This window comes from Lolium perenne, chromosome 7 (assembly GCF_019359855.2).
Source record: "Lolium perenne isolate Kyuss_39 chromosome 7, Kyuss_2.0, whole genome shotgun sequence".
Taxonomy (NCBI): domain Eukaryota; kingdom Viridiplantae; phylum Streptophyta; class Magnoliopsida; order Poales; family Poaceae; genus Lolium; species Lolium perenne.
The window spans coordinates 186,050,256-186,062,955 of NC_067250.2; the positions used below are offsets into that span (position 1 = coordinate 186,050,256).

General features: G+C 44.6%; 1 protein-coding gene across 1 annotated transcript; it reads right to left on the reverse strand.

Moving 5' to 3' along the window:
• Positions 1-3,578: 3,578 nt before the first annotated feature.
• LOC127314702 (putative UPF0481 protein At3g02645) lies at positions 3,579-7,712 on the reverse strand. Its single transcript, XM_051345220.2, has 2 exons — positions 7,198-7,712; positions 3,579-5,021 (listed from the first exon to the last, which is right to left on the reverse strand). Exons 1-2 carry the CDS (start codon positions 7,584-7,586, stop codon positions 3,707-3,709), a joined length of 1,704 nt encoding a protein of 567 aa, XP_051201180.1. The 5' UTR covers positions 7,587-7,712; the 3' UTR covers positions 3,579-3,706.
• Positions 7,713-12,700: the final 4,988 nt, after the last annotated feature.

The window sequence follows — 12,700 nt, forward strand, 5'->3', positions numbered from 1 at the left end:
AAGGGCCGCCAGTCGCCTAGCCGACTGGGCCCGAAGGCGACTGGGTCAAAGTTTCGAGGAGATGATCTACTCGGTTCAGGATAGAGATTACTTGAAGAAAGGTGTGGTATCCCGGATTAATAGTAACTAATATGATTCGGAGTTATCCCCTTGTAACCCTAGGCCGGGGGTGGATATATAAACCCCCGGGCTAACCCTTAGAGGACACACCATCTGAGATCCAATCTCCTCATTGTAAGCTCTTGGCTTCTCGCCGACTGAGCCCCCCCCCCCCATTGTAATTCTCCACTGAGCAATAAGATCTAGCAGGACGTAGGCCTTTTACTCTCCGGAGGGGCTGAACCTGGGTAAAACCCTTGCGTCCCTTGCACCTCGACCCGTAGATGGCGATGTTCCCTTGCCCTCGCATCAACGAAGTGCTACCCCCTGTAGCATCTGCTGTGGTCATATCCACGACAGATTCCGAGAATATTTCCTTTGTAGGATTTCTGAAACCAAAAACAGCAGAAAACAGCAACTGGCTCTTCGGCATCTCGTTAATAGGTTAGTGCCGGAAAATGCATATAAATGATGTAAAGTATGTATAAAACATGTGAGTATCATCATAAAAGTAGCATGGAACATAAGAAATTATAGATACGTTTGAGACGTATCAGGTATTTATGCTCGATAGTAGGTTCATGCCTCTAGTAATCTAGGAGAGTGACAATAACTTCTAAGATTGTAGATGTGCTGTTGCTACTAGAGAAAAAACAAAAATGTTTTATCCGAGGGTAATTATATTGTTTACATTAAACACATTGCTTAATGCGATAATCTGGGAGAGTGGCAGTAACTTCTAAGATTGTAGATGTGCTATTGCTACTAGGGAGAAAGAACAATATTTTATCCGAGGTTAATTCTATTGTTTACTTTACACACATTACTTAATGCGATAATCTGTTGCTTGCAACTTAATACTGGAAGGGGTTCGGACGATAACCGGAAGGTGGATTATTAGTCATAGACGCAGTTGGATTACAGTCTATGTATTATGTTGTAATATCCAAACGAATCTCATAGTAATCATCTTGTCATGTATGGTCGATAATCTATCAATTGCCCAGCTGTAATTTATTCACCCAACATGCTATTTATCTTTATGGAGAGACACCTCTAGTGAACTGTGGACTCCGGTCCTTTCCTTTACACTGATAAATTCAAACACTGCAATCATGTTCTGTTTACTTACTGTAAGCTCTGTTCTCTTTAATTACAGCAAACATCTCTTTCCACTCAATACGTCTAATCATTTGTGTTCAGCAAACCGGTGAGATTGACAACCTCACCGTAAGTTGGGGCAAAGTATTGTGGTTATGTTGTGTGCAGGTTCCACATTGTTGCTGACGTCGGTAGTGCGTCCTGCCACTAGTCAGCTAGCAACACCTTCAAAAGTCACGCCTTCTCCTACTGGTCGATTAAACCTTGGTTTCTTACTGAGAGAAAACTTGCTGCTGTGCTCATCACACCTTCCTCTTGGGGTTTCCCAACCGCTTTCACAACAACCGCCACCAAGATTGTCTGGCGCCATCACCGGAGCACCATAATTGATATTACATCTGTTGCTTGCCATCCACGTTCCTCAAGATTTTGTCCAGTGGTACCCCACGTCAAAAGAAAATCTATAACTGTCATGTGTGTAAAAGCAACAATATTTTTGATAGTACTACATGTACTATTTAAAAAAATTTAGAAAATTTTATAATTCTAGTACCATATATTGCAGGGCTACATACTCAAACAATAAAGAACTCTATATATACAGTTTACTAATTTTTTTGAAATAAATTTTAAAATATCCAATATTCAACTCATTTTGAAGAGTTCGTCGTGAGGAAGTCAAATATGCAAACAAAAACTTAGGTTGCATTTATTATGCGGAAGTTATACTTGTGTTAAAATTATTAGTGTATTTGAAAAGGGGAATCTTTTAAATTGAGTGGGCAGGCTGACAGACCCTATTGATGGACATCTCGATGCATGTGAAAGGCAGGGATAAGCACTTTGCCTGACTTTAACCACATGGAGGGATTTTCGAGAAACACCCACATCATATGTAAGTCTACAGTGCAAAGTGAAACGGATAACTCGAATGCACAATCTTTAGGAGCATATACATTGGATGTAACTAGATCTCGATCTATTTCGATCTATTGAGAGTTAACTTATTTTTTATTAGAAAAACATTATCGAATCTTAGTTACGACCCATATTGCAACTTAGCACGGACCGCCGCCCTCCTCCTCTCCCGCCCCCCTCCCGGGCAGCGGTGCAGGATCCGCCCGCCCCGCCCCGAGCAGCCGCCCCCTGACCGCCGCTCCTCAGCCACCGCTGCTGTCGGCCTCGGCCCCAGCAGCGGTGGCGGCGCCCCTTCTGTCAAATGACGAAGGGGAGGAGAGGGTTTCCCCGGTAGTGTTCCATGGGAGGTGATGAAGCGCCGGTGGAGGAAGCCGGGCGGCACGACTACTTGGTCGGGGCCTAATGCTCTCCGTCAGTAGCCATGGAGGTTTCGGTGGAGCTGTGGTAGCATCTGCCTCCGGCAACGGTTTGGCGGTGGTACACATGATCCGCGCCGCCATCCTCTTCCCTGGTGATCCGGCAGGAGGGACTGGCGGCGTGGGGGCTGCTGGTCTTGCTTTGTTTTTTGTGGTGGTCCTCGGGTTTCTCGCAAGCGAAGATGAAGATCTACCGGAGGTCAGATTGCCTTGATCTGGCTAGAAAGATGAGTTTTGGAAAGCTCCGCCAGCGAATGGAACAGTGCATCTTTTGCCTGGAGTTTGCTGGATCGGGTGGTATTCGGTCGCACACACCCATCTTTTTATTCCGACCGTTTGGTACCAGAGGGAGCGGCGCGAAGCTCTATTCTGTTTTGACATCAGGTGACTTTTTGGTCCATGGTGAAGTTAGAAGAAGGAATATCGTGAAGGCCGGATCGGTGGACTGGCTAAAGGAGGTTCGAGTCTTCGTGATGCTGAGGGATTTTCTTGGCGTTCCGGGCTCCGCATCAGTGGTATGCATGTGGGGGCGGCAGCACAGGTGAAGTTCAGAGTCTTACATCTGAGGGTGAAAACCCAAGGTCTGGCCTTAACTGGTTGTGCCTAGCAATGACCTTGTTGGAGGCATTATTTTGAGAGTGGAACTATCTTCAGGGTGAGAACCTAAGACCTTTGATCAGGCGACGACGGTGTTGGTGCACTATTTCCTTCTTGAAGGCGTTGCTTTTGAAGAGTCTGTATTTCATGCGTTGTCACGGTGGTGTTTGTATTTTGCTAGGTCTTGAATGCTGTAGCGGGACTTTTATTACTTAGTTTTCTTTCCTCTTTTTTAGATGTGTGCATCCGTACTGTCACTAGGGTGGAGCGTTGTTGCAGTGAGTGTTATTGGTATCTACTGATATTAATATATTTCCTTTATAAAAAAAAGTATTTTTTTGTAGTTATAACTTCACTCACGACTAAAAAAAACTCAATTGCAATCCCACTTACATCTGGAAATATTTCAGTTACAGCCTAATTTGCAATCTAGGTATACGAATCATAGATCAAAATACTGAGCACTAGCTTAATTCTCATTCTACTGACAAATAGCAATTCCCAATCTAATATGCACACACAACAGCGATTTCTCCTACGCCAATTAATCACGCAACATACTGAACTAGGCTAGGTTACTGCCCTCCTCCGCCCGTGGCTGGCAGCTTCGGCAGCTCTAGTATGCCGCCGAACCAACGTTTGCAGTCGTAGACGGAGCAGAATGTCTGCAGCGCCGTCATGAGCAGCAGCACGACGGCGGCGAGCAGCGTGAGAATCCTCCACGACCTGAACACGTACCGCTTGAGCAGCCTCCTCGCTTTCACGGCCGCCCTCCTATTCCGGTGCGTGTTCACCTCCCTGATCACCCCGTCCATGAGCGGCACCTTGCTCGGCCGCACCGCACGGCACATCCCGTTCCACATGTCCGCTGCCTCCTTGTCGCTCTTCATGCCGTTGAAGATTATCCCGCATTCCCTCAGGATCTTCACGTCCTTGGCCGTGTCGATGATGCCGTTCATCAGCTCCGTGTACCGGGCCATCACCAGCGGCCCGCGCACGGCGGCGGTCTCGTATGCTACCAGGTTGCGGAGGATCACCTCCGTGTTGCCGTCGAGGCGGATGACCGGGAGAGTCAGCGTCGCCGTGGTGGCGTCGAAGGCGATCCCGGCCATCCCCTCCGGCGCCGGTGCAAACCGCACGCCGCATCCCGCCAGCTGCGTCACGGACGGGATCATGATCTCCTGGACCAGCGGCGAGTTTATGATGCTGCCCATGTTCACGCCCTTGAGCCGCGCCTCCATGTCCGTCGAGGACATCAGCTTCCCGAGCATCGGCGTCAGCGTCGACAGCAACGGCACCTTGCGCATGATTCGCCCAGGGAGGCTCGACGCCAAGCTCATCGGCTTGGAGATGAGATTCTTCTTGAGGAACCGCACCGGCGCCACGTCGAGGCTGGACACCTGCATGCACGCCTGCTTCACATTGTCGTAGTCCGGGACCTGCTGCTCGAGCGCGTCCATGGAGAGGAGCTCCTCGGGGACGAGGGGCGGGAGCTCCGCCGCGTCCTCGGCGAAGACGGCCGAGGCGGGGATAAGGAAGTGGTAAAGGAGCTCCAGCAGGTGCGCATGTTTGGCGACGTTGCCAGCCAGGGCCAGTGCGGTGGTCTTGATGGGGCACACCTCCCTGATGAAGCGGTCGAGGACAGCGCGCATGGCGTCAGCGGCGGCATCCTCGGAGGTTTGGCGGAGCTGGAGCGCCCCGGCGAAGAGGAAGAGCGGTATCTGGTTCTCAAGCATCATGGCGTCGCGAACCATGACGTTGATCCAGTTGGTCGCCGAGGACACCATATCGGTGGCCTCTTCGACGTGGTAGCTCTCCAGGAAATCGAGGAGGAAGCACGTGTCGATGGCCATCATCCATGCCAGGGTCTGCTCGTTCAGCTCAAGGAACCTACATTCATTATACGTACATGAATTAACTTCGTTTTCACAAATTGATGATAAAATTCGAGAGAGATTCAACATAGAACAATGCTACTCGCTTCTCCTTCACAATTATTCGAAGAGATCATCATATTAGCAAATTTCCAAAAAAAAATCGTAGGGTTTATCAGTAGGAAGTTTAACCTCTTCTGTATGACAATGATATTATAACACTGTTTCAGCAGGATGTTTCCGATTTTCTTCTTTGACTTATGAGGTTTCGTTTTAACTTATCCAAAAGTAAACTCGGCAATGCGGCTTAAACCTTGAATTCACTATATATGGCATGAGTTGCTAGTTAAATTTTTGATGTTCTCAACTTTTGATTCTACACCCAAGAGAAATTAGTTCGTAGCGCAATTTTAGAACCATGCGACTCTTTAATTTTACATACTTATGTTCAATTTTACATAAGACCTTTTGGGCAACCCTAGGTCATATTTTGCGCGACTTGGTCGTCTTGAAATAGTATTTTTCTCGACCGCCAAAGAATGAGCAAGCCGTTAATTCTTCAATCGACGACACTTTGGCAAATGATTCAATTTTGATGTGTGTTTCGTAACAATGGTCCATGTTTTGTAGTGGCTCTATGCCTTTTTGTGTTGGGCTTTACATACATTGGGTTGTGTTTACTGAGTTTAGAGTCCAAGATATTTCCTAACATTGGTTCTATACTTTGCCTTTTTGAGTGTGTATTGTCCGTTCAGTAAGGAAAGGTTCTTTTTGTGCTTCTATTTTAATTTATGTATTGTGACTGGTTTTATTTACCATTATGAATGTTTTTTCAATAAAGTACAATTATGAATGTAACTAAAATGATGAACATTTTTCTGTGTCAGTTATACATTTATATTACGTACTCTAGTGCAGTTTGTTTGTGATGTACATGTTGCATTGTTTATATGCACATGTGACTGTCAAAAACTACAAGATACATTGTTTACGCACGGCCGGTCCATAAGGCGGGGCAGAGGGGCACTCGCCATGGGCCCCTAGGAGCTAGGGGGGGCAGTCTAACATTTGTTCATGTACTTAGTACACTTATAATATTTAGGTTGTACGCTTTAGAATAATTTCAGAAAATTTAGATGTTCTAATTAAGGTGCAACTTATCAGGCTTCTACTTCGACTCCTTTTACAAAAAAAAAGCACTTCAACATTTACTCCTTAGGCCATATGGTTTAACATAGTTCTAGAAAATATAGAAGGTCTAAACTACAGCTTACCTGCATCTACTCCGACTCCTTTAAAAAAAATTATATCGATAAACCTAAATAACTTTTCCCGATGGCACGATTTCGGTCTAGCCTTTTCAAATGTGCAAAACAACAGGCACCCTCATAATTTTTTATGTAATTAGTTGTATAAATATATATGTTTTCTCTGCTATTTCAAAGACCATGGATCTTTCAAATATACATATTATTTAGTATATGCTATTGCATTATAGTAATATCTCTCTAGCAGAATACTATTATTTTTTAAAATCTTTTCTTTGTGACCTAGTGGCGGACCTTGATGGAGATTTAAGGGCCCCAAGAACACCAATCAAGATTAAACTTCAAGTAATATTTAAAAATCTAGCATAAATAGATATTTTGATCTAAAGAATTTTCAGGAGTAGGGAGCTATGGCCCCCTTGCCCTAGAAAAGCTCCGCTACTGTGAAAAAGGGGCTCTTGGTATCGCGTCGCCTCAGGGCCGCCAAAATCTATGGACCAGCCCTGGACAACTATTTCGTGAAAGGTACGTTACAGCAACTAATGGCGGCCTGCTAGAAATGTTAAACTCGTGTGCTCATCTCTGCGCTATCAAACTGTTGCCGTCTTTTACGAAACTCTCAAGGCAAAAGAAATACCTTACTTAGAATATCAGTTTCGACCAAGCTGCAGATCTCTCTTCGACGGCACAAGGCTAGCTAGAGCGAGCCCTTAAGTACATATGTGAAGTTGATTGGCAAAATCTACTCATGGCAATTTAGTCATGAATTCATCGCCGGGTACATGCTTAATTAGGGAGTCAATTCGTATATGTGGTGTGAGAATATGCATGCATTGTTTTGTAGGAGTACACAATATAGAAAATGTAGATGTTTGAGCATGAAAACGTTTATGTTTGAGAGGATGAACGGTAATTAAATTATACCTGTGGTATGGTGCCCGGATCATCTCCTGCATGCCGGCGAACTTCTGCACGAGGTCGTCGAACTTGCGGTCGCCGGCGAAGAGCTTCTCGGCGCGCTTGGCCGCGGCGAGCTTGTAGCGCTCCATGTCCCTGAGCTCGGGCCGCTGGTAGTGGTAGGGCCCGATGGCGAAGTGCTGCGGCGCGTACGCCTCCGGCCTAGTCGCCCGGAGCAGCTTGGGCACGTCGAAGACTTTTGCCACGGCACCCAGCTCCTCGGCGGTAGCCTCCATCCGCCGCCGCACCCGGTTCACGAACCTCGACTGGTGGTCCTCCAGCTCGAGCTCCACGCCGGCGTTCCCCGCCGCCACGCCGACGAACCGCGCCTGGGCCTGCAGCTGTGCCAACGCCATGATCTCGAATCTCGATGGATCAACTAGCTACTAGCTGTCTGGCTGGTTGGTCGATCGGTGATTAATGAAACGAGTGTGTGAATAGCTCTGTGTTTTATTTGCAACCTGGTTAGTTAGGTCAGTGCATGAACTGTCCTGGTCGTGTTAGTTAGGTGCTGTATATAGAGAGTATGCGTGCAAGTGGGTTGGTCAGTGCAGTTAAAACGAAGCTAATCGAAAGCGTGAAACATGCAGACGCGCAAACTGGGGTGGGGTGGTTACCGAGTGAAGAACAAACGAGCATGCTTCGAATGAAACTTGTTGGTATTATGTGTATTATGTGTGTTTGGCTGTGTGCATGCGTGAGCTTGACGTGATGAGTGATCCATCGGATCGTGATGTGTTAAAGAAACGTTGCAAGCGTGGAGGGGGTGTCGGGGGTTGATGGGTACAAGAACATGGTGGTATGATTGGCTCAAGTAGGCCAGCCAGTTGGGTATCAAAAATAGTCAGATATGGATAACCCGGCTGATCATCTCAAAGAGGGGGGAATCAACTTGAGAAAATTCCGCCCAACTATTGTTACTCCCTCCGCCTCAGTTTACTAGTCTTCCACGTATCCCTAGGTTACCAATTTGACCTATATAATTTAAATTATATAATACAAAAATTATATCATTAGAAAATAGAACATCTAAATTTTCTAATGATATAATTTTTGTAACATATAAGTATATAACTAATGCTAACTTGATCAAATTTGCGACCCAGGGGTACGCGCACGCCTAATAAAATGTGAGAGAGGGAGTACTGTAGTTGCAAAACGGCCAACACGCTAGGCTATAGCCTGTTGTGGCTACAAAACGGCTGTAAAAGGCCAAACTATTAGTCGCCTCCAGAGTCGCTCGATTCACTTAAACAAATCCGCGCGTCCGATTACAAAAAAAAATCGTATGTATCAATTTTTTCAGAGTATTTAAATCGGTCTTCAGCATTTTTTTTGTCTATCAAAGTTGTGAAATTGTGGTGCAAGAATATCCGGCAATGGTGCAAAAAAATATCTTGAATGTAATATTTTTCTCTGCATATGTAACATGTTCAAAAATGCGACACTGTTTTGCAGCATATGTAACTCATCTAATATTAGAAGAATATGCGCATAACATTGGTGCAATATTCTCTATAGCATACGTATAAAAATAATTGTACCACTTTGTTTTTACTCACACAACGAAAAATGATGTGCATATGTAACAAATCATAACATCGTATGTAACATTGTAAAAAATCCCCTAAAATTTACCCTTCACCAACAACCAAGGCAGGATCATCATGGCAAATTCAAGCTTGGCGCGGGCAGGGACTAACGAGGAGGGCTAAAGGTGAGGTAGAAGGGGCTCCCCGAGCTCGCCGGAGACGAATTGGACTTGCTGGATCCAAATCTAACGGCGCCGAGTCTTCCCTCTAGATTTGGAGTTCTCTCCTTGAGCATCCACAGTGGTGGCTGGCTACTAACGCAAAGGGCATGAGGAAGTCACCACGGCTAGCTAGACGTTGTCGGTGAAGCTTCCTGCCACAGGTGGAGAGGAGGGGAGAGCTTTGTCACCGGAAAATTCCCTATTACGACCAGAGAGGCGAACGAGCGGTGGCTACGGGGGAGCGGCAGACGAGAGCGGTTGCGGGGTGATGTCTACGGGAGCTTCTATTCTTGTAGACAGTGTTGGGCCTCCAAGAGCAGAGGTTTGTAGAACAGCAGCAAGTTTCCCTTAAGTGGATCACCCAAGGTTTATCGATCTCAGGGAGGAAGAGGTCAAAGATATCCCTCTCAAGCAACCCTGCAACCACAAAGCAAGAAGTCTCTTGTGTCCCCAACACACCTAATACAATAGGTGCACTAGTTCGGCGAAGAGATAGTGAGATACAAGTAATATGGATGAGTGTGAGTGGTAATAGCAATCTGAATGAAATATGGCAGCGAGCAAACATTCAACAAAACAGTAGACAAACGGAGATTCGATGCTTGGAAGCAAGGCCCAGGGATCCTGCTTTCACTAGTGGACACTCTCAACAATGATCACATAATAGGACTACTCTACACCCTCTTGTTGGATGACGAACATCATTGTGTAGGATTACACGAACCCTCAATGCCGGAGTTAACAAGCTCCACAATATTCAATGTTCATATTTAAATAACCTTAGAGTGCAAGATAGATCAACACAACCAAACCAAGTACTAACATAGCATGCACACCGTAACCTTCACACCATGAAAGGAGGAATAGATCGCATCAATACCATCATAGTAATAGTTAACTTCATAATCTACAAGAGATCACAATCATAGCATAAACCAAGTACTTCATGATGCACACACTGCCAACATTACATCATGGAGGAGGAGTAAACTACTTTAATAACATCACTAGAGTAGCACATAGATAATATTCAACTTGATCACAAAGAGAGAGAGATGAACCACATAGCTACAGCGGAGCCCTCAGCCCCGGGGGTGAATTACTCCCTCCTCATCATGGAGGCAGCGATGGCGGTGAAGATAGCGGTGGAGATGGCGGTGGAGATGGCTCCGGGGGCAATTCCCCGTCCCGGCAGGGTGCCGGAACAGAGACTTCTGTCCCCCGAATTGGAGTTTCGCTATGTGGCGGCGCCCCTGGAGTCTTTCTGGAGTTTCGTCAAGCGGTGTCGAAGTTTTAGGTCACGACGGCTTAAATAGGCGAAGAGTCGGAGTCGGAAGAGTCCCGAGGCGACGACACCATAGGGTGGGGTGACCACCCTCCAGGCCGCGCCGGCCTATGGTGAGGAGGCCCTGGGCCTCCCCCTGGCTTGCCCTTCTGGCTCCGTGAGTTTTCCAGCGAAATAGAATTTCTGTAATTTTTCTGGATTTTTCCGAGCACTTTGGTTTTTGGGCCTTTTCTGCAATAAAATGTACATAATAAATGTAAACCGGCACTGTGGCATCTTGTTAATAGGTTAGTCCAATAAATACCATAATATGATATAAAGTGCAAGCAAAACATGTAGGTATTGTCATAAAACAAGCATTGAACATCAGAAATTATAGATACGTTGGAGACGTATCAGCATCCCCAAGCTTAGTTCCTACTCGTCCTCGAGTAGGTAAATGATAAAAGATAATTTCTGAGGTGACATGCTACCAACATAATCATACTATTGTAAAGCATATGAGATGAATGCAGCGATTCGAAACAATGTAAATGTAATGAGTAAACAATTGAATCATATAGCAAAGACTTTTCATGAATAGTACTTTCAAGACAAGCATCAATAAGTCTTGCATAAGAGTTACTCATAAAGCAATAAATTCTTAGTAAAGGTATTGAAGCAACACAATGGAAGATTAAGTTTCAGCTGTTGCTTTCAACTTGTAACATGTATATCTCATGGATAATTGTCAATGCAAAGCAACATAACAAATGCAATATGCAAATATGTAGGAATCAATGCACAGTTCACACAAGTGTTTGCTTCTTGAGATGGAGAGAAATAGGTAAACTGACTCAACATAAAAGTAAAAGAAAAGGCCCTTTGCAGAGGGAAGCATTGATTGCTATATTTGTGCTAGAGCTTTGGTTTTGAAAGCAAGAAACAATTTTGTCAACGGTAGTAATAAAGCATATGTATCATGTAAATTATATCTTACAAGTTGCAAGCCTCATGCATAGTATACTAATAGTGCCCGCACCTTGTCCTAATTAGCTTGGACTACCGGGATCATCGCAATGCACATGTTTTAACCAAGTGTCACAAAGAGGTACCTCTATGCCGCCTGTACAAAGGTCTAAGGAGAAAGCTCGCATTAGATTTCTCGCTATTGATTATTCTCAACTTAGACATCCATACCGGGACAACATAGACAACAGATAATGGACTCCTCTTTTATGCATAAGCATGTAGCAACAATTATTTTTCTCATATGAGATTGAGGATATATGTCCAAAACTGAAACTTCCACCATGGATCATGGCTTTAGTTAGCGGCCCAATGTTCTTCTCTAACAATATGCATGCTCTTACCATAAGGTGGTAGATCGCTCTTACTTCAGACAAGACGAACATGCATAGCAACTCACATGAAATTCAACAAAGAGTAGTTGATGGCGTCCCCAGTGAACATGGTTATCGCACAACGAGCAACTTAATAAGAGATAAAGTGCATAAGTACATATTCAATACCACAATAGTTTTTAAGCTATTTGTCCCATGAGCTATATATTGTAAAGGTGAAGAATGGAAATTTAAAGGTAGCACTCAAGCAATTTACTTTGGAATGGCGGAGAAATACCATGTAGTAGGTAGGTATGGTGGACACAAATGGCTTAGTGGTTGGCTCAAGGATTTTGGATGCATGAGAAGTATTCCCTCTCGATACAAGGTTTAGGCTAGCAAAGTTATTTGAAACAAACACAAGCATAAACTAGTACATCAAAACTTACATAAAAGACATATGACAAGCATTATAAGACTATACATCGTCTTCCTTGTTGTTCAAACACCTCACTAGAAAATATCTAGACTCTAGAGAAACCACTCATGCAATCCAAATTTTAACAAGCTCTATGTATTTCTTCACTAATAGGTGCAAAGTATATGATGCAAGAGCTTAAGCAAGAGCACAACAATTGCCAAGTATCAAGTTATTCAAGACATCATCCCAATTACTACATGTAGCATTTTTCGTTTCCAACCATATAACAATTAACGAAGCAGTTTCAACCTTCGCCATGAACATTAAAAGCTAAGAACACATGTGTTCATACGAACCAGCGGAGCGTGTCTCTCTCCCACACAAGTATTTATTCAAACAAAAACAAAAACAAGAAACATACAGACGCTCCAAGTAAAGTACATAAGATGTGACCGAATAAAAATATAGTTTCAAGAGAAGGAACCTGATAATTTGTCGATGAAGAAGGGGATGCCTTGGGCATCCCCAAGCTTAGATGCTTGAGTCTTCTTGAAATATGCAGGGATGAAACACCGGGGCATCCCCAAGCTTAGAGATTTCACTCTTCTTGATCGTAATATATCATCCTCCTCTCTTGACCCTTGAAAACTTCCTTCACACCAAACTTCTCATAAACTTCATTAGAGGGG